Source organism: Dipteris shenzhenensis, chromosome 17, assembly GCF_047967505.1.
Source record: "Dipteris shenzhenensis isolate YYH24624 ecotype China chromosome 17, Dip_SZ_1.0, whole genome shotgun sequence".
In the NCBI taxonomy this organism is placed as follows: Eukaryota; Viridiplantae; Streptophyta; class Polypodiopsida; order Gleicheniales; family Dipteridaceae; genus Dipteris; species Dipteris shenzhenensis.
The window spans coordinates 30,297,913-30,320,646 of record NC_141612.1 but is presented as its reverse complement, the minus strand read 5'-3'; the positions used below and the strand labels follow the sequence as shown (position 1 = coordinate 30,320,646).

Sequence of the window (22,734 nt, the reverse complement as noted above, 5' to 3'; positions counted from 1 at the left end):
ACGAGGGAGATTATGTGCATTTGTGTCTCCATGAGAACCTTTATGCCTCGCTGAAAGGTAATACCAACACAAAGCTTGCTCATAGGTATTACAGTCCTTACAGAATCATCCGCAAGGTTGGAGAGGTAGCATATCAGTTGGAGCTACCCCATACCTCCAAGAAGCTGTTCCATGATGTTTTCCATGTGTCTTTGTTGAAACCACATGTGGGACAGCATGTCCATGTTCTTCCTGAGTTGCCACCTATGGATGAGGAGGGCCACATCCTCTATGTTCCGGATCGCATCATGGGTTTCAGAGACTATGTACTCCAAAACAAGGTCTACATAGAGTATCTTATCAAGTGGCGGGGACTTCCTGAGGATGAAAATTCATGGCAGCCACAAAGCATTGTCCAAGACCACCCTGATCTCCTACCGGGCTGATTAGTAGTTGCTGTTTGCTGCACTTTTTTGGACAGCCATGCTGTGAAATTTTGAGGGAAAATTTGGGAAGGGATGGCTATAATGAACGAGAGAGGACCTTTAGAGGCCTCTTAGGTGGGAAATGTGGAGGGACTATATAAGTCCCCATCCACCCCTTATTGTGCACTTTTTGATGTGACATCTAATCCTATCTAATCCCACCTCCTTCCTCCTACGTGCTCCCTACACTCTCTCTCTCTCCCAATCTCTCTCTATCTCTCTTCCCCTCACCCCTTTTCTCTCTCTTCCTCTCCCTCTACCCCTTTCCCTCCTATCCCTCTCTCTCTCTCCTCCTTCCTCCCCCCTATCCTCTTCCCCTTTTCTGCCATCTCGGGCCCTTCACCAAATCTGTGCCTGCCCCCTTCATTGCACCCATTCACTGACTTCATATCAAACACCTCTAGCCAACAGTGATGTGAACACTGTGCAAGCCCAGAATGAAGAGGAAACAGAAGGTGATGCAAGTGGCCAAGCCAATCTTGAGCCAATGATAGAAAAAGAGTCAACCTAGGACAAGAAGGAATAGGGTACCGCAGAAATTGAATGGGAAGTGGCCGAGAGTCGCTAAATGCTAGTGGTGAGACAATACAGACCACTCCCGGGGAGCCACTGCAAAATACAAACCAATATGGAGACCAAGCAAGTGGCGCTCAGAGTAAACACAAAGGCTACATGAGAAACGAGAAAGACTATTCTTGAGGGCCCAGAGACCACCACAATAGCCACAGAGGAGGCCATTACAGAGTTAGAGAAGGCCGTGGCAAACTTCACATGCAGGTCATAATTTCACTCACCCACGCTTGCATGAGATCTGCTTTCCACGCTTTAGCCTATACCTCTCACTAGAATACGACCCAAGGACCTATGCTACACTTATGCTACAACAAGCAACGACACGACTGTAGGTGACCAACACTCTCGGAACCTGGAAATGGGAGAGACAGTTAACAATAATGATGATTTGGTGAGTTGATCCATGATCACTCAAATTGCATCATGCTCATGAGATGCCCATGAGAGGTTCATGGTAATCCTACTACAAAAGCAATGAAAATACTTTGCTATTTCTTTTCATGTATCTCCAAACCATGTTACAAGGCACCACATCTCAGATATTCAGCTTTGTTGACTTGGCACTGTTGACAATTTTGAACAAATTGTTCGACATCAACCTTAAGCTTAGGCCAAAAGAAGGTTTCTCTTTACTACCCTGGGTACACTTGTCTTACCTTCAATTTCTTGAAACATGTGTCAGGCTCATCCTTCCACACAATGGGCTTGTGCTTCTTGTACTTCCATTTTTCCATCCCTTTAGACAAGTATGATAAAGGTAATGCTAACTTACCATAATTCCAGATCAAGATCAAGAACTTAGAAAGGATTTGACTTCGGTAATTGTTCTTAAAATGGGTTACTTACATACCTTTTTTGCCTTTCTCAAAGTCAACATAGACATCATGTTTGGGAATAACACCTCCTAGGCATGCGAGTTCTTGTTTCAGAGGTTCACACTTGCTCCCATTAAAAAAGAGTTGCTCTTTTCCAAGTATGGACATCGCTCTCTTAGATTGGATCCTTGCTCTAAACAAGGCTTGCTATTGATCAAGATGTCCTCGAGAAGGATTACAATAATGTTTCCCAGATATGGATGAAAGAGATCGTTCGTGATCTGTTTATGACCAAGAAATCATAATGGTCAAATTGCATACGAAACTTAGTCTTATAGACATCCTTGTAAAATTTTCTTATTTGGTTAGTGCTCATTCTGAAATTGAATGTTGTGAAAGTCTTTTTCTCAAAGATACATCTCCACAAGGGTAGCCTAAATATGGTTAAGATAGTTGATTATGGCGGAATGGGCCTCTCACCCTAAGCCAAGAGCACACATAATCAAGTGCATGCTCCTTCTCCCCTGAATAGACCTTATGAGAAGAGAATGGCTCCCATTGTTAATTGGCACTCATGACACTGAATAAGATTTGCAGCACCTCAGAGTCTATCTATACAACTTACACATTTGGTCGTGGATAAGGTCTAGGAGCATCTAAGGGCTGAGCTCCCTCACAAGGATTCATAACGGTAGGTTATGAGCTATTCAAAACATACATAAAACAGAAAATAATTAATCATTACTGAATGACAAGCTTCAAAGCACGCATCGAAAACTAAAGTAATCCGACTGCATGTCTGTGCAACATATGCCTCTCAATTTAGAGATCTCATCTAGAAAACATGCAATTAAAATATCTCAGTGAGAGAAAGGATGAGAAAAGGAGAGCATGAACTGGTAGCGCTTCTAGGTTATTTTGACCTCCATAACACTAGCCGCGTTATGTCCAATTGTGGACACAACACTAAAGAAGTAGTTTGCCCTATCCAAACAAGGCCATCCGCAAGGAATGTGCAAGTGCCCATCTTCTCATACACTACTGACGATTGTAACTAGCAACCACCCTTTGGTTCCCATCATGCGAGAGACATTATCACATACTTCTCCTGGTTAGTGTCACATGGTGGACTCCCCATTCGGCCATGGGGGGAGCAGATGAGGAGGGATGACTCTTACCGTTGTTGCACGGTAGGCTGCTGCCAATGGGCATAGGGGATCTTTCAGTTCCACTCAAAATTATTGTGCGGGTGAGGAATATTTGACAAGTGTTCACTTAGGGGGAGGTATCCCCGAGGGATGCATGCTTTTCCCATCAAGCTTTCTGGAGTCATTGTCTAGGAGACCGTTGCTAGTGCAGTAGTGAGTTGGGACCAAGGAAGAAGGTTGCAAGATCACGATTTTTTTTAAAATTAGCATCTTGCGATAGCTGACTTTGGTATCATTTTTCAAAGCATATAACTAAAAGTAATTTTCCTAGGAAAAACATCTCTCATTCACCTCTTGATGTCTTTTGATCTCCACATACTCTGTATGAGTCTCCATATCTAGTTTAGGCAAATTGAACCCTCTTCAATCTCTTTGGTAAGAGGGCTGTAGATCATCATTGCTATCATGCATGCATGTGCTATACTTTTGTTGATGCCATTCCTACATAAGAAGATGCTATTTCATCATTCATGTGCGGTTTAATTGCATAGCTTGTCACGGGGGTGTGAAATTCTAAGTACTTTAATGTACTACAAGACTGTGACAACTTTGGTTTTAAAAGTCAAAGTGTGGGCTTAATAATGTGTAATTAAACGCGGCATGGTGCCTAGCACATAAGCATAATTAATCCTTAGGCCCAAAGGCATTCCAAGGAATTAAAAGAGTGGTTGTTGGAAAATGATGACGTGGCATTTTTAATGGGCCCCCTAGAGGGCCATGTACCTTCAGTGGCCCCCCTAGAGTTCCAAGTGGCTCTAGTGCCTTCTATATGCTCCTTTGCCATTCCTGGACCTTCTTGGGCCTTCTAAACTTCACATGTGTGGTTTCCTCTCTCATCTTCTCCCTTTGTTGAGATTTTGGACTGGTTTTTCAGCCTCCTTCAGCTGAATTTCGTTTTTCTTCATAACTCCTCACCCGTTTGGATTCCTTGACTTCCGTTTAGCCCGATGGCTTCCTTTCTGCCTCCCCTTCGCAATGATATGCTTTTCCCTCCGTGCCGTTGGTAGAACGGGCAGAGCTGAGCACTTCTTTTGTTGGTCGAATTTGCAAAAGTGGTTTTTTCTGGACCTTTTTACTTCTACAGCCTCCTGGGCCTCTCCTCTTGCAAAGCTACAGCTTTCTGTTGAATTTCGAGTGGTCCCATGCGCTGGTTGGCTGGTTTTTTACGGAGGACTTTCCGGTGATGAAATTTCTCCAAAACCTTCTCAATGCATTCTTCTCTGAAGCACGCTTCTTTTGAGCCCAAGAACTCCCACTTCTTCGCGAACAACAGAAGTGCTTCTTTTCGCATTTTTCAGTGGAATTCTTGCTGGTCGGCACTTGTAAATGCTCTTTCTTCATGCCTTTGCACTCCTCTTTGGCTGAGAATGCAATTGGACATTGGCTACTATGTCCTCTTGGCGATTGAGGACTTGGTTCGAGTTTTCAAGGCTTGGTGAGTTGTGATTTTGCTGTTACAATTTCTTTTTGCCATAAGCTATTGGTTGGCCTCGTGTGCCACCTCTTTCTTGGTTCACAGGTGCCCAGGCAGTGCTACATGAATCATTCTTTGGTTGGGTACTTTGCTGATTTTATTTTGGAGCTTTGAAAAGCTTTGTGAATGCCATCTGGAAACCACTCAAAGAGAGTGCAGCTGGGGTGCAATGTGATTATATCTGGACAGCCAATGGAATTGCACTCGGAAAAGAGAATGCCTTTGGATTGAGCCTATGGGTTAAGTGCACTTATGTGATGGTGTTCTATGCTTGAAAGCCTTGCGAAGGCTCAGTGAATTAGGGCTGTGTGCTCAGTTGCAGGGAAGGTCTCCCAAATGCAGCTCGTAATCATTTCACTGTGAAATATAAAGAAATACCGAAAGGGGCGCCACGGTGTTTGGGGCCAATCGGGTACACTTGTCTATGTTTGTTGAGCAGGGGGCATTCTAGCCTCCATCCCTTTTTTAGTGGTTTTGTTTGTGAACAAATGGGTAAATGCCAAATGGTGATTATGCAATGGTTGATGGTTGTGATATATGCTTTGTGAGTTGTAAATAAGTGCTGAAGTGATTAAAGGTTTAGTTCCACTGCCCTCTGAGTGATTAGAGGCTGGTTTCATAGCTCAACCCTTTTGGGTTGAAGCCTCCCAATTGTGCCTACCCACCCACCCCCTCCCTTTCCAAATTGCGGGTGCTTGTTCCAAATTTCGAGCATAGTAGTTGCATGTCAAACTGTATATCCGTATTATTGGCATACATATATGAAATATGTATGTATGTATGTATGTATGTATGTATAAGAAAGTGTACACAACACAATATGTGCCTATTCCAACAATAGCCACACTATTGAGAGTAGATTTTAGATTAATCTGACATAGTAGGTTGCAATGTGATCTACGTTGAAAAGCATGAGGATTTAGGGTGAGCAGATATAGGAATGTTATGCTTCACACATACATACAGTGAGCAAGTATTTGAGAGCACCTACTCAAGCACCAGCCAGATTGTACAAAGTAGCCCGTTTGGAAAAACATGGGTGGAGTAGGATTTGCAAGTGCTTGGCAATGGAATGTAGGAGCACTTTATGATGAAGAGAGACCTTTGTAAGGAAATCAATGTATTTGCCTATTTTGATGTGCCCAGGGATATGATAAGTAAACTTGACATTTGGTTGATTCCAAGCATTAACACATTTACTTCTTTACATGTTAGCAAACATCATTTTATTTTGAGGTTTGCTCCTTTATTCTATAATTATTTAGTCTTGTGTCTTTTCATACTTCTAAATCTCGATGACTGTTTTGTAGGAAGCTCTTAGAGAGTTATGGAAACGTTCATTTCCAGATCACCATCTGTCTGGGCTTGTCTCTGAGCAATGGAAAGAGATGGGTTGGCAAGGCAAGGATCCATCGACAGACTTCAGGTTTACCTCTACACGATTTATTATTGCTCTCACAGAAAGTGGGTTGTATTCATTAATATATCCTGTTAAGCCCATGCAAATTTTCTTTTTAGTTATGGATCACGGTGGGTACTCCAGGGTCTGTAAGGGATACATGTATGTATCATACAAAGCATTTGCCTGCTGAGACCTTTATGCAAGTCTGGTGATGCGGAAACAGTATGTACACATACAAAAGTTGGAAGGCTTGATACCCGTGTAAGAAATTTACTTGGAATGGTTTTACCAGGGTGTTTTTTATTAGGGATGAAATCTGGTTCAGGTAAGGATGGATGCCAAAGCAATTTTCCTGGACCAGCTAACAGATTAGGCATGCAGCCCTTTCCATAGGAAGGTCAGCAGACACGCAAGCATGCAGGCATGGAGGCCAAGGCACTTGTAGCAGCAGGCAGGTGAAACAGGGCACCCATCAAGTAGGATACAAACACCCATACTTCCAAATGCCTTATCATATTTCCTGTTTCCACCTTTCTTCCTGTCCCCACCCACCACTTCATATGAAGGTCGTATGATTTCATAGGAGAGGATAGATGGCAGGGGCTTGCAGCCAGACACTTGGCATTGTGTGGAAGCGTCTAGTAAAACGTACTTTGTTTTTTGTGATTGCTTTTGTGCAGGTCAAGAAGGGGAATAAGCAATCATAGGGTCCGGATTATCATTGCTATCAAAATTGTGTGTTATGGAAAGACTTGTATTTAAAAAATAGTTCTGCATGGGTATAATTTTTGGTGAGTAAAGATACATGCATGCGTGTATTAACAAAACATTGTTGGCGATGATGATGATCACAAGGCTTACAAAATTTGGAAGCCTGAAGCAAGAAAGATCATTACGAGCCAGAATGTAATTTTTAATGGAGTTATTGGTTATGCTTTACAACATGGCATACCATTCTATTTGATGGAAATGGAGAGAGAGAGAGAGCAGGAAGCAAGAGAGTGTAAGCTGAACGTCGAATATGCAATAGAATAGAGTAAGCAATACAAAGGGGGGATAAGGTTTTGTCTAAGTGACAAACCTTATCCTTCACTAACCGTAGTTAGTGAACTAACTATGGTTAGGGGGAAAAACCTCTAAATGAGGGAAAAGTGCCCCTAACCCACTTATTGACTTTACATTGGTCACTGCCTAGAATTTATCAATAATTCTAACACCCCTCTGCAGTGCCAATGTCATGTACAAGGAAATGATCAATCACCAAAAGGAAATAAGTTCAGGGCACTGCAAAATGCCTCAAACTTCTCACATGGAAGTGCTTTGGTGAAGATGTCTACAACATTGTCATGTGTTGACACATAGATCATACTGATCTCTCCTGCATGCAACTTCTCTCTGACATAGTGATAGTGAACCTCAATGTGCTTCGTGCGAGCAGGAAACACATGATTCTTTGCCACTGCTATAGCACTCCGACTATTAATGAGAATCGGAGAAGAAACCTCCAATGAAAGATGAAGATCAGCAAGCAAATGACACAGCCAAACACATTCAACTATCGCTGTGAAAACTGCCCTGTACTCAGCTTCACATGAGGAAGTAGCCACAGTAGATTGCTTCTTGCTCAGCCAAGAAATGCAAGCTTTGGCAAAAAAGAAACAGTTACCACTTGTGGACTGCCTAGTGTCATGGTCTCCAGCCCAATCTGAATCACTGTAAGCATGCATCTGCAAGTCACCCCCCCTGGGAAACATCAAGCCATAAGACTTTGTGCCTTGCAAGTAACGAAAGATGTGTTTTACAGCGTGCCAATGTGTAGTCTTTGGATTGTGCATATACTTGCGCACTTGAGATATTGCAAATTGAATATCGGGCCGTGTATTGCACAGATATATGAGGCATCCAACCACTTGACTGTAGAGTGTGGCATCTACAGATTCTCTAGTATCATACATTGTAAGCCTCAGCCCTGGCTCCATGGGAGTAGCTATAGGCTTGCAATCTTGCATCCTGAGTCTATCCAAGAGTTTTTTAACATACTTGGATTGAGACATAATGATACCATGTCTCTCTTGAATGGATTGGATCCCCAAATAATAATGTAACATGCCCAAATCTGACATGTCAAAAGTGGCTCTCATTTCAGCCTTGAAATCTGCAATTTTATCACCATTTGGCCCTGTGAGCAGTAGGTCATCAACATAAAGAATGATGACCAAGATTTCCCCCCCATCCTTCTTGATGTAGAGGGTGCTTTCAGTTGGACTATTGTTGAAACCCTTGCTAGACAGAAAGGCATCTATCTTTGCATACCAAGCACGGGGAGCCTGTTTCAGCCCATATAAAGCTTTATTCAGCTTACATACCTTACGCGCATTATCAGATACCGCAAAGCCTAGAGGTGGTTTCACATACACCTCTTCCAACAAGTCTCCATTTAAAAATGCTGTTTTTATGTCCAATCCAATCCAAATGTGCAGCCATGCCAATAACAGTTTTGATGGTTGTCATCCTGGATGTAGGAGCAAATGTCTCCTCATAATCAATGTTCTTTTTCTGAGCATATCCTTTGGCAACCAGCCTGCTTTGTACCTGTCAATGGACCCATCAGGGTTCCGTTTGACCTTGAAAACCCATTTTGTACCAATGGTATGCTTACCCGGTGGCAAATCCATAACAGCCCAAGTTTGATTTTTCTCTATGGACTGCAACTCATTGTGCATGGCTTGCATCCAATGCACATTATCCTTTGCTTCTTCAAAAGAGTCAGGCTCCTCTTCATCAAGAAGAGTCCTTGCATAAGCTGTCTCAACGGAAAGAGCCCCCCCTACGTGCCTTACCGCACTACGAGTCCTGCCAGGCAATGGAGCCTCAAGCCTACTCTCCCTGAGAGTCTGAAGCAACCAATTCAGGACTGTTTTGGCTGCGTGGATCTCTTGAATCTCTTGCCTGACAACTTCATCCACATTCTGAGGTGGTACTAAATCAGCCGGTGGCTGAACTGGGGCATGTGGATCTGGAGGAGGTTGCTGTAAATTCTGAGTTTCAGCGGGGGAACCAAATGCTATAGGAAGCATCCCCTTAAACACATCATCTGAAGAAGCTGGAATCTGAAATTCAGCATGTGTATGTGCTGAATTTTCAGAGAATATAACATCTCTACTAACAAAAATCTTGCGTGTAGCAGGATTGTAGAGACGATAGCCTTTGCTTTGTGAACTATATCCCACAAAAATGCATTTGAGTGCCGTATCTGACAACTTGTGTCTGAACTCCACAGGCATGTGGGCATATGCAACACAACCAAAAACTCTAAAATGGTCCACTGAAGGCTTTCTCCCATGCCATGCCTCATAATAATCAGCAAACCAGTAGTGCAATCCCAACAAGTCATCAACTGGGTGCCTCTGATGTGGACGGCCACTTGTGAACCATCACGTAATAAAATACGCCCCTTCAACGATGGAACACGCACAATATCCTGGATGCTATTGCATGTGTAGAAAAATGGAGGCGTTGAATCACCGTTGAATCTCATTACTCCACAAGATCCACAAATGTGCTCGAGAAGTGGGGCATTGAGATTGAGGAATTGCAAAACACCAGTGACCTATAAGCATCACCAATTATTGCATTAAAAGGTAGTGACTTCTTGTGAACATCGTAACCATAAGGAAAGGACTTTGTGAAACCTGCACAAACTCCCATTCTACCCAAATGTGCGGAAGTGATTGTCTTCAAAGCCTTTGTAGGAGCCCGATTCAAAATATAGTTGGCACACATGAGGCCTTCAAGCCAAAACCTGTGAGGCAACTTCTTACTTGTGAGCATGCATCTATCCATCTCCATGGCAGTGCGATTCTTCCGCTCAGCTTTGCCATTCTGTTGAGGTGTAAGCCTCACTGTAAGCTGATGCGTGATGCCTTTCTCCTTAAAAAATGTCTCAAATTCATGAGACATATACTCTCCCCCTTGATCTGTGCGAAGTGTTTGCACCTTGAGTCCTGTCTCATTCTCAACCATAGCCATGAAGTATTTGAAATGCATAAACACTTGTGATTTTGCCTTGAGACCATATGGCATAGACCCAAGTGTAGTTGGTGAAGTCATCTATGAATGCAACAAAATAGAGATAACCCCCAAAAGCAGGTGTCCTCATGGGACCGTAGACATCACTGTGAATAAGCTGTAATTTCTGTGTAGCTTTCACTGCACCATCCTTCTTGAAGGAAAGTCTATGCATCTTGCCAAGATGCAACCTTCACATGCATGTGGAGGAGGCGACTCCAAAGGAGGCAATGCATCAACCATATCATGTCTCTGAAGTGTCATTAAGCTGCCATAGCTCATGTGCCCATACCTGGCATGCCATAACTCCACATTCTGCATTGCATCAGTGAGAGTGCTAACTGATAATGCAAGATCGGATCTTTTTTCATATAGATCAAGCTGAAAAAGACCCCGATACAAAGTGCCAGACAACAATAAAGCATAGTCGTTATCTTTGTCTCTGACTGCGCACTTGTCATCATAAAAAACAACCTGAAATCCTCCTCTATTGAGTGAGGACACTGAAAGCAAAATTTTCTTTATCCCTGGCACATAGAGAACATCTAAAATTCTGAAATCTGTGCCATCAGTGGATGTGAGAATAATGTCTCCCACTCCACACACTGAATAAGAAGAATTACTCGCACAAGTCAACTTCTTTTTTGTGGGTGGAGGATGCAGAGATACAAGCAGACTCTTCTTGGAAGTGATGTGCTTTGAAGCACCACTGTCAAAATACCAAGTATGAAGTGTCTCATTGACACTGAGAGAGCATGCATCCTTTGAAGGATCATAACTGCAAGTCAAGAAAGCATATGGGTCATCATCATTAGTGGCGGTAGCATCTGAACTACCCACTGAAAAATCCGAAGTGCAAGACAGAAAAGCATAGTGCTCTTCCACAAAGTTGGCTGCAACATCTCCCCCATCATGAGAATGTGGAGCTGATGCATCTAACACAGCCATACCAGGATCCCTTTTCTTTTCTTTGGCTATGTGCTTCTTGCATTCTCCAATATAATGACCTGGCTTCTTGTAATAATGATGGATGCCCTTCTTTTTCTGCTTATTTGTATCACCCTTTGCCTTATTAGAGGGTTGTCCTGAATCAGCTTTATGCTGATTGGCATGTGGCTTTTGCTGCTCTTTACCCTTGGGCTTGAACTTTGAGAGCATAGCATGCTCGCCAGCCCGGGTTGCCATATTTCTGCGAGTCTGCTCCTCCTGCAACAGAATTCCTACCAACTCGTGAAAAGAGAGAGGATTGCTGCCCCCCCTCAATGACAAATTCAGCGAGGTGTGAAAACCGAGATAGGACTCAGGAAGAGAGTTTAGAGTGGTGGTGATCATCTCTAAATCTGGAATGACTTCATCAATATTAAGCAATTGTTCCCTCAAGTCCTGAAGCTTTGTGAGGTGAGAATTCATGGAATCTCCTTTCTTCATATGCATATGGGAAAGTTCTCGCTTCAGAAAGGAAACCCTGGCATCATTTCTTGCTACAAACAGACTCTCTAGTATCTCTCAAGCTGCCATAGATGTCTTGCATGACCGAATATGAGGTATAATGAACCTCTTGACAGAAAGAGAAATTACTGAAAGAGCTTGTGCATCTCTAGAGTCCCATCTTTTCTGCTCTACTGTGGGAGCTTCTACCTCTGCTGTGGGAGCTTCTACAACGGCTGCTCCAACTACTTTGCTGCATTTGTACCTCTACCCCTGCCTCCAGCTGTAGGAGTGACAGGTGTAGCCACTGTATCTGGTCTTGCTTCATCTCCATTGACATAATCCCAAAGATCTCTGCCAACCAAGATATTGCGAACCATGAAACTCCACAAGGAGTAGTTGGTGCCATCCAACTTATCCTCCTGTGTGAGAACTCTGAACACCTCATTGGGGTTGTTCTGAGCCATTTTCACCAGATAATCTCAAAAAATACAGCAAACGGACCAAGTCAAATCCCTTCTTGGGATGTAAAATGCACAAGTAAAATTTGCAAAGAAAATCTGCCCACAGTGATAAATACTATCACAGCCTATTAAAGGCTCAAAATGCACTTCAATTATCCTGCAAATGCTCTCAATCTGCCAAAAAAACACTGCAAAATTTGCCAATGTCTACAATGTCACTCAAAATGAGTCCAAAATTGCCTGCAACAGTCCCAAAATACTTGTACACTGCCAAATTGCATCAGATTGCCAAAAGCCTCAATTTCTTCAGGGAAATTGCATCCGAAAGAGGGAAAACTGTCTGAAAGCCTAAAAAATGCATGAAATTGCAGTGTAAAGCAAAAAGCCCCAAATTTTTGCAAGACATAGCAACTCTAAAAGGGGCAAATCAAGTGAAAGCCCCAATTTGCAATTTTTCTGCAAAAGAACCAAATTCTACTGCCAATGTGTGCAAATGAGCACACCCACAATCCCAAAATGCACCTGCTGGAATCCATAGCCAATCAATGGCTCCCTGCAAAATGTACCTGTAAAGAAAATAACCTGCACAGAGAGTCTTCTCCACCACAACACTTGCAAACGAAGCAGTCCCGTACTAGTTGTATGGACTGTTGCAGGGAGATGTGTACGTACACCGTACACCGTACACCGTACGGTTGTACGGTCACACGTGCGCATATAAGGTGTAGGTACACCGTACGTTGTACGGATGCAGAAGGTGAGGTGCACAGATGGCAAGTGTACAGTCATCGTACATTGTACGATGTACAGGCGTTGCTCACAGGTACGGAAGTCTATGCTATACGGATTGCCTACAGGTACGGCAGATATGCAACTGACGCAGGTACGATAGATATGCACAGTATGGTTAGTAGCATGTATAGATAGGTGACATAGCTGTACGGACGTCAGCTCTGGTATGGACGGCGCTAGTATGAAAGTCGTATGGAACAACGAACTATGGCTGTACGAAAAGATGCGCTGGTAGGGAGCTTCTCACACTTGGGCTGAAGCTTGTGGGTGAGAGCAGGTCCGGGAGTTCTAGCTGCTCTGATACCAAATGATGGAAATGGAGAGAGAGAGCAGGAAGCAAGAGAGTGCAAGTTGAACATCGAATATGCAATAGAATAGAGTAAAGCAATACAAAGGGGCGATAAGGTTTTGTCTAAGTGACAAACCTTATCCTTCACTAACCGTAGTTAGTGAACTAACTGTGGTTAGGGGGGAAAAACCTCTAAATGAGGGAAAAGTGCCCCTAACCCACTTATTGACTTTACATTGGTCACTGCCTAGAATTTATCAATAATTCTAACACTATTGTATTCGTGAATCAATGGAGGACAAGAAAGATCAACCCATTCATGGTGAAGAGCATTCATCCAAAACTAGTATAGAAGATCTAAGCTTGGTAACTTGCGTTGATGGTATAATGTTAAAGAAAGTCGAGTTATACATGGACCCTCTATAGGTGAGGATTGACGTATGAAATCTACTAGAATAAGAAGGGCTTGAAAGACACTTTAATGATGACCATAAGAGATATATCTAAGCAAGGAAATAGGAAGAAACAGAAAAGAATGTGAAGTGGCGGAAGGCCATGAAGGAAGAGTATGATAGTATCATACAGAAGAAGACTTGGGAACAAGTAGACTTACCTCCAGGCCATGTTTTCTTGACGTACTCGCAATGTCGATGTGTTTAATGATGTCCCAGGATGATTTGAAGTTTTTTCTTTGAAACTTTGCGAATTGAACCTTGTAAAGGCCGCATGCATTTCTGCTCAGTTGTTTTGGGTAGTGGGCAGTAACCTGGGCTTTATATTCTTACATTAAAGTGTCACTGCAATTGCAGACATGTTATGGTTCAAGGAAACATGCTTCTAAAATTTTCACCCTGACCATGTCATTGGTTCTTGCAGAGGTGGTGGGCTCATCTCACTGGAAAACTTGATATTTTTTGCCAAAGAGTATCCTGTATGTACTACAACTCGAAACTAGTTCTATTGTTTTATGCCTCCTCTATGTTAATATAGGGAATAAGCATCAGTCTTTAGAAACACAGTATAGCTGCTTATGCTTGGGCACTGATGACGACATAAGTGTTGCTTTGCTTGCTAAGTATGTCTTCCTTTTGTTTTTCATAAAAGTTTTTGTTTACCTCTTTTTTCTTCTCTTTCATTTTCTCTTTTATTTTCTTTGTAGATTTTTTATCTTTAGAACAACAAAAATTCTAAATTTGTATGATTGGACTTAGTCTAGTCTTACAAAGGTATAAATAAGCATCAGTATAGATCATCGGACTAATTTTGTGATGCTGAAAATCAAGAATATTCTGAGGTTGAATCATCAACAGATTGACTGTCTTCAAGAGGCCTGCTTTGAGAAATATTCAATGGATTTGCAATGCAGAGATCTTTTCAGAAGTTGCTTCATAAAGAAGAAGGCCGTAGGGCTGCCTGGGAGTACCCCTTTGCTGTGGCGGGAATAAATGTTTCATTTATGTTGATCCAGATGCTGGATTTGCGTTCAGGTTAGGGTTTCATTCTGTGCAGTGAATGATGCAATTTCAAGGCTCTAGATTGATTTGAAACCGTAGCATTATCTAGATTCTATCCTTTGTAAACAAATGAAAGTGGAGTATGTTTTTGATTATTGAGTTGCATTTGATATGGTGTTGATATATCTTTCTAAGGGAATCATTACTATATAATATATGAAAGGGTTGTTACAATAGCTAGATCTTGTTTTAACGCTGAATCGGAGATGGCTGAGGTGTATGCCTCCTATTGGTTGTGGCCTCCATACCTATACACGCTTGCATGCGCGCATAGGATCTCTTCTATATGATTTTTGAGTATCAATCATGTCCCTTCTTAGTTGCTAAGAGGCCACGCCTGTTAAAAGTCAAAAGGAACAAATTTTGATGAACTCGAGGCCCTTACACTGCTGTAAAGTTTGTACCCTCTCATCGTGAGTCTCTTGAATTTTTGTATCATATAATGTTGTTCGCCTTTTGACTCTTCGGTTCTTGTCATTTCTGTATACCAGATTCTCTTAGATAGAGGCTCCGCAGTAATCTACAGAAAGTCGTATGTGAGGCTAACTAGAACTTAAGTCAACGTGAGCTCTACCCATCAACAATGATGAGATCAAAAGATCCGCGTGATCTACTGGTTCTGACTTCTCTTGTTGCATAGGATCAAATTTTTTTTTTCTTATGTATATATATATATATAAATATATATATGTTTTTTTTTTCTTTTTTAACTTCATTAAGTATGAATGAAAATAGCAAGAGCAAGCTCTAATGTGGGAGTACATCATGCCATGCACGAGAAAAAAAACCCAGCTAAAAGAGCTATCAAAACTCCAAGGAGGAGGCTGAAAATGCCACCTCAACCCTGAAGGAGACTCAGAGAAGAAAGGAGATCCTCTCCAAACTCTGAAAAAAGTCTCTCTCCTGGCTGTAGCTGCTCTGGATGATCCCTGTATGCTTGTTGTCACGTGGGCATGAGTTTGATGCTCACATCTGACCTCGACCTTGGTAATCAAATGGCGAGGTCACAGGATGTGGGTGTGCAAGTTTCTCCTAGGCAATTGTGCCTTGGGGGCAATTGAAAGGTTTAGGGGCAAACAGGGGGCCCGAAAACCTTAGGCGTCAAGTTGGTCATTGGCCCCACTAGAGGGGGCCTAGGGGCAAATGAAGCCCTTGGGGGCAACCCAAGGCATGGGCTCCCACGTGGCAAGCCCATGCAGGCCCTCTTTGGAAAGGAAGGCTTGAGAAGAGAAACGTCGACGGGTGCATGTAACCGGCCTTAGATCACTAAGGGTAGTGTATCTATCTCTAATATCTCACAAGGATGAAAATATAGCCAACTTAATTGATTGCCTTTGCTCACAAACAAAACTCAAAGTATAGAACTTCACCGCACATCATCATGTAACCATTCAAGACAAGGGAGGCTAGAATGCCCCTACTCAGAAACATTGAGAGTGACACCTATTGGCCCCAACACTTGGCGCCCCTTGCGGTATTTATTTAAACTGGTTAGCTCAAAGATACAAAGGGACTCCCTTCAAGAGCTCACCCGCAGGTGCAACCCAGTACAACGCCAACCCGCGGCTGTGCTAGTGACCAACTCCCAGTGCTATTACCTTGGTTTCTTTTAACAGACATGCATAATCACAAGTAGACCAGTCTGACAGCATGCCAAGCAATGCATTTCCCATTTCCAAGCCATTATCGAGAGTCCAAGGCCAACCACTGCACCCCCAGGAAGAGAGTATCACAACCAGTGCCCCAATCCTCTCCTGGGCCAACGGCAGGGCATCCAACCTAGTAGGAACTCAGTAGGAATGGCTGTAGCAAAGAGTGTAGAAGGAAGATGAGAATTCAGCCAATAGAAAGAGCCTGTTTCAGTCCGAAACAGCTCCAGAAGTAGGATGAGAAGCGAACAGTAGACTCTGGTAGGAGGAAGCTGCCTAGGAGTGTCTTCCAGCACCAGAAAAGATCAAAGAAGAGTGTGTCCAGCAAGCTGTAGCAGATCAGCCAAGAATGCACCCACCAGAACAGAGTTTACAGCCCACAAACAGCTCTGTTTTCAGTGCGCCTTGCACCAGTCAGGAGCAGGAAGAGAGGCGCCCATGAATATGGCTTCAGATGCTTTAAAGAAGAACTTCTGTCGTGAAGAAAGTCGAAAACAGCTTCAAAAGTGGCCCAGAATGAAGGCGTCCAGGTCCCAGAAGCATGCCAGCAATAGAGGGCACCAAGGGGGAGGAGAACTGTCGCGAAGGAAGCATGAAATTCCAGCTCAGCAAGCAAAGGGAGAGTTGCAGAAATCTGCCATGAAGAGAATGAGGCTGCTCTGGTAGGGGAGAAGTCTCAAATCAGCAAGGAAGGGAAAGGAAGGGCTCCAGGGCCTTCCAGGTACTTCCAAAGGTGACACAAGGCAAGCAGATAGGCCACCAGCAGAGACCTAAGCAAAATGAGGCGTGGGATTTTTAATGCCCCTAGGGGGTCAGATGGCACACCATGACCCTAGTGCAAAGGAACCAATGACCCTATTTTGAAGGATCTCTATGGGGTCAGTTTTTAAAGGATGACCCCATTGAACCAAACCAATGACCTTAGAAAATGAAACCACTCTAATAGCACTAGGAGTTGCACTTGTTGCACATAAAATCATAGGTACCTTTTAGGCATTAACTAAGGCCCCTAGCCTGGTACCCTAGTCCAAATTCAGTGACAGTTAGTTTAGACACTTCACCATCACCACCACGTCCCCGTGACATACCCCCCTTTTGAAACTGTTTGCTGTCCCAAAATTACAGCAAATAGAAAAGGGTGTCACAATAGGCATAAAACAGCCCATAATCAATAGTACAACATCACATGAAGTACCAAAAATACAATGTACATACAACAGGACTGCAGATCCATCTGTATGTCAGTGTATCAACCAACTGGAGTGTCATGATCACTCATCATAGAAGTCTCATGGCAGAAATACTGTCAGCATTAGTGCCTCGGGTGAAGAAACCGCAGTGTCACCAAGCGACCTCTAGGTATCTTGTGAGCCTGCCTGCACTGTGGGTGTGGAGGTGCTACTGCCCCCATGAGCATCCGGTAATGCTCTAGACATATGCTTTGCTGAACCGGCATGAGAGACTATCGCAGTGGGCTCGAGACCAAATGCCTCCAGATAGAGCTGTAAAATCTGAGGTGAATCTGCCAATTCACTCTCTTCCATCCAGATCGCATCGTTTGCAATATCCACAATCTGCTCTCAAGAATCAAGACCTCATCTTGCTCATCAACTTCAGGTTGCTCTTCGACTGGCATATCCTGTGGCACTTCTCCATGAAAAGGCTTCAACAAGATAACATGGAAAGCATTGTGGATGGTCCACTGCTTAGGTAGCTTCAGCCTGTAAGCTACCTCATTGATCTTCTCAAGAACTTGAAAGGGGTCGTAGTACCTCATATTCAGCTTAGTGTACAGATTTACCTTCCCTTTATTGCTCCTGAGGCGTGCTTTAAGAAAACGCAGCAACACCCAATCACCTTCAGTGAAAACCAAGTCCCTGCGATGCTTATCCGCAGCTCTTTGCTGTTTATCTTGGCTGTGTTGGAGGGCATACGTACCCTTTTCATAGCCTGCCCGCAAATCCTCCACATATTCATCTGCCACAAAAATTTTCTCCTTTGTATACAAGATAGGAGGAACCTTCCTCGCTCCTTCCACTATTTCAAACGGTGCCTTACCCGTGGAAGAGTGCACTGTATTGTTGTATGCATACTCAATCAGTGGCAAGTATTGTTCCCACTTTGTTTTGTGCTCAGACACATAGCATCGGAGCAAATCCAAAGCTGTAGAATTTGCCTCTTCTGATTGACCATCAGACTGTGGATGATAAGAAGATGAAAACAGCAATGGGGTTTCCATGTCTTCAAACAAACCTCTCCAGAACATGCTGGTCATCCGTGGATCTCTATCGCTCACGATAGACTCAGGCATCCCATGATACTTGAAAACAGATTTTAAGAACTCCTTTGCTATCTGCTCTGAAGTAATCTTCTTCCTTACTGGAATGAAATGAGCCATCTTGCTAAATCTGCAAATTATGGTCCAAATGCCATCATGACCAGAAGGAGTGCGAGGGAGATCAAAAACAAAATCCATGGCGATACTCTGCCATGGTCTATCTGATATAGGCAAAGGCTGAAGTAAACCAGGCTGTTTCTGCCTGTCATACTTCACCTTTTGACAAGTGATGTATGTCCTGACAGAAGCCTCAACATCCTTCCGTAGTGAAGACCAATAAAAGTAGTGCTCTACTGCTTTGACTGTAGCCTCAATCTAATCGATCCAAGATATCATCAATGCATGGAATAGGAAATCGATTCTTGATAGAGATCTTATTCAAAGCCCTGTAGTCAATACACATTCTCCAAGATCCATCCTTCTTTTGTAGAAGTAGGACGGGAGAACAATATGGAGAAGAGCTTGGCTTAATCAGCCCCTTCTATAACAATTCTTTCACCTAACACATGATCTCCTCTTGCTGTGCCGCACTCACCCTGTATGGTGGTCGGTTAGGTGGAGAACTGCCAGGAATGATATCAATGGTATGATCTTCTGGCCTGTCAAGAGGTAACTCCTCTGGAAATTCATTTGAAAAACAATCTTGGAAACTGAAATAAAAACTCAGTTTGCTGTTTTTCTGGCTTGGAAAAATCAGAGTTATCCTCATCAAGTTCTTTTTCTTTGACAAAAATCAAATACGCAAAAAGATGCTTTTTCATTATAGAGGAAATCGCCGAAGCGGATACAATTGGGACTGATTCTCCCTTCGAGTTTACATCAATGACTTGGGTTTTACCCCTATAAGTCAAGGTAAGCTTCTTGTCATGTGTATCTATGATAGCATGCACACGGTACATCCAAGGCATCCCTAGCAAAACATCACACTCAGGTGAAGGCATCACATAGAAATCCTCATAGTGCACATATCCCTGACTGTGAATCCGTAGCTTCCTTATGATAGGAGTGATAGGGGTACTAAGCTCCGGATTAGCCATGTTGGCCTCACAAAGAGGACCAATCTCCTCTGGTCGAAGACCCAATTGAGCTGCAAGTTCGGGAGTAATGAAATTTGCTTTGGCTCCTAAATCAAAGAAGTACAGACAATGCTGTAGCTTGCCCCATGCTGTGCACATCTCTGTCTTCTTCTCATCATGCTCACCTCCAATAATGTTAGGTATATGGCCAGCACTTGGGCTTCTTGCCTCTAGGGTCCTCTCTATTGCCTTGATTAGTGTCAGCCTGAGTTGCTGCAGGTTCTTTCCTCTTCTTGTTAGGACACAATCTGCTGCCCTATGACCCGTCTCTTTGCAGAGGAAACACCTCCCTTCAGTAAACAACTTGTTCCTCTCCTCAGGAGTGAGAGAAGAGGGCTGCTGTTTTCTCCTTTGTCCTGCCACAAACTTTGATTAAAGAGGGACTTTTCCAGCTTGCTGTGGTTTCTTTGGCTCCTCCTTGAAGTTGCTCTTGAAACCTGAGACTCTGCCCTGCCCTGCATGAGTGAGTAAGTTGTGTTGGCATTCTCTATCAACTGTGACATGCTGGAGATATGTGTCTTGGTGCAATAGTCCCTCAACTCTTTGGGAAGACCACAACAATACTTTTCAGCTTGCTCTGCTGCTCTGGGTTAGTCTCTGAGCCTGCATCATAACCAAGCCAGATATTATCCATATCCAAAAGCAATGGATGGCTGTACCAAAATCAGCAAAGGCTTTCTCTATCCAAGCTGCCCAGGGACTCCTCTGGATGATTTGATGAGGGTCCTGGCAACAGAACCACTGTAACCGGCCTTAGATCACTAAGGGCAGTGTATCTATCTCTAATATCTCACAAGGATGAAAATACAGCCAACTTAATTGATTTCCTTTGCTCACAAACAAAACTCAAAGCATACAACTTCACTGCATAGCATCATGTAACCATTCAAGACAAGAGAGGCTAGAATGCCCCTGCTCAGAAACATCGAGAGTGACACTCGTTGGCCCCAACACTTGGCGCCCCTTGTGGTATTTATTTAAACTGGTTAGCTCAAAGATACAAAGGGACTCCCTTCAAGAGCTCACCCGCAGGTGCAACCCAGTACAACGCCAACCCGTGGCTGTGCTAGTGACCAACTCCCAGTGCTATTACCTTGGTTCCTTTCAACAGACATGCATAATCACAAGTAGACCAGTCTGACAGCATGCCAAGCAATGCATTTCCCATTTCCAAGCCATTATCGAGCCCAAGGCCAACCACTGCACCCCTAGGAAGAGAGTATCACAACCAGTGCCCCAATCCTCTCCCGGGCCAACGGCAAGGCATCCAACCTAGTAGGAACTCAGTAGGAATGGCATGAATATGGCTTCAGATGCAGAAAAGAAGAACTTCTGTCATGAAGAAAGTCGAAAACAGCTTCAAAAGTGGCCCAAAATGAAAGCGTCCAGGTCCCAGAAGCATGCCAGCAACAGAGGGCACGAAGGGGAGGAGAACTGTCGTGAAGGAAGCATGAAATTCCAGTTCAGCTGCAATTCACTAGCTCTCTCTCTACAGATCCTCACGCTCTGAATTTGCTGCAGAAATACGCAGTTGAGCTCTCTCTCTCTCTCTCTCTCTCTCTCTCTCTCTCCACACTGCTAGGGCCCAGGACAACATGTCGGGCTGGACCCCCCCGAAGGTATTTTATTTCTTGAAGAGAATCTGTTACAAGAGTTCAGCGTAGAGCTGTCTGATACATCCCAAAAATCCAAAACGTGAATCATTCAGCTTCAAGCTCATTTCAAATTGGCAACATGCCACTTGTCTAAAATCTATACTAAGTCCTATTACATGCCACTAAGGGCCACTCTGGAGTCTTCAAAGCACTTGGTCACACGAACCGCCTCCTAGATGCTTGTTAGGCTCCTGTAGCACTTAGGAAAAATAACTCTTCCTAGTACCTGCAACAATTAATTAAAGCGCACCACCATGGCACCCATTAATTGTTAGCGCTTTGCATGCAAATAATACACTGTGGACTAATTCTAGTCACTGTGGGCGTCCCCACTGAATACATGTGCATACCTAAACAAATATAAAATATATTTATTTATTTTCTGGTTGACCGGAGTCAACACTCTTGATCATAATTAAGGAGCTTTGACCAAGGGTTGAGGCGCCTTAATTATAGCCAAGTCTCTCCAACCGAACTTGGCACAACTCTCCAACCGAAGTTGGCACATCTTGGTTAACCATGGTTAACCCTCTTGGCGCATGCCAAGTCTTGTTGACCGAAGTCAACACTCTCTGACCGTAGTCGGCTCTGTAGTTCTCTGGTTAACCGCAGTTAACCCTCTTGGTAAACCAAGTCTCCCCGACCGAAGTCAGGTTTACTTGACTAGAGTCAAGTATCTTTGACCGTAGTCAATCCTTTGACCATTAAAAGAATTCTTTGACCATAATTAACACATATAAAACTCTTTAATTATGATCAAATAAATGGTCAACTGTACTTTGACTTAGGATATTTACATTGTGGTGACATCCCCTCGGCTTCTATTCAGTTGACCTCAACTGAAAAGCTTCCTTGTAAACATCCAAAAGCTGTGGATGATCGGATAACATGTCTTCGTCCATTTACTTGGCATCTAATGCCGTATAATTCTTGAATTTTACAAGATACCTGTAAAACTCCTTACCCTGAGGGCCTTTGCGTACAGTATGGTACACAATTTGCTCTAGCTGAAGGACCTCCTCCAGCTCATCCACTTCTAGTAGATCCTCTGATACTGGTTCTGTAGGCTCTGGCCCCTGGAATTTCTTTAGAAGACTCACATGGAATGCATTGTGAATCCTCCAATGCTCTGGCAATGCTAACCTGTATGCAACCTCATTTATTCTTTTTGTAACCCTGAAAGGGCCATAGTATCTGGGAGATAACTTTGCATACAATTTTTGTTTGCCTTTAAACTTGCGGAGCCTAGCTTTTTCAAACTTTAAAAGTACCCAATCCCCTTCCTTGAGATCTAACTGTCTCCTATGCTTATCTGCAGCTCTTTTATGTTTCTCTTGAGACCTTTCGATTGCTGTCCGGACTTGGCTGTAAGTTGTCTGGAGGTCTCTCACAAACTGATCAGCTGCAAATATTTCATCTTTGGTCCTCAATATAGGTGGCAAAATCACCTTCCCATAAATGACCTCAAAGGGGGCTTTCCCTGTAGAGCTGTGTATTGTATTATTCTAAGCAAACTCTACGAGTG

General features: G+C 43.4%; 1 protein-coding gene across 2 annotated transcripts in view; it reads left to right on the top strand.

Moving 5' to 3' along the window:
• The window catches only part of LOC147891971 (uncharacterized), a 71,093-nt gene that overhangs the window by 38,183 nt on the left and 10,176 nt on the right, over nucleotides 1-22,734 (top strand). For both annotated transcript variants that reach the window (XM_087387856.1, XM_087387855.1), the window contains exons 5-7: nucleotides 5,845-5,960; nucleotides 13,854-13,908; nucleotides 14,344-14,464. In XM_087387856.1, coding sequence (XP_087243982.1) covers nucleotides 5,845-5,960; nucleotides 13,854-13,908; nucleotides 14,344-14,464 — 292 coding nt within the window. The remainder of the gene's footprint in view (nucleotides 1-5,844; nucleotides 5,961-13,853; nucleotides 13,909-14,343; nucleotides 14,465-22,734) is intronic.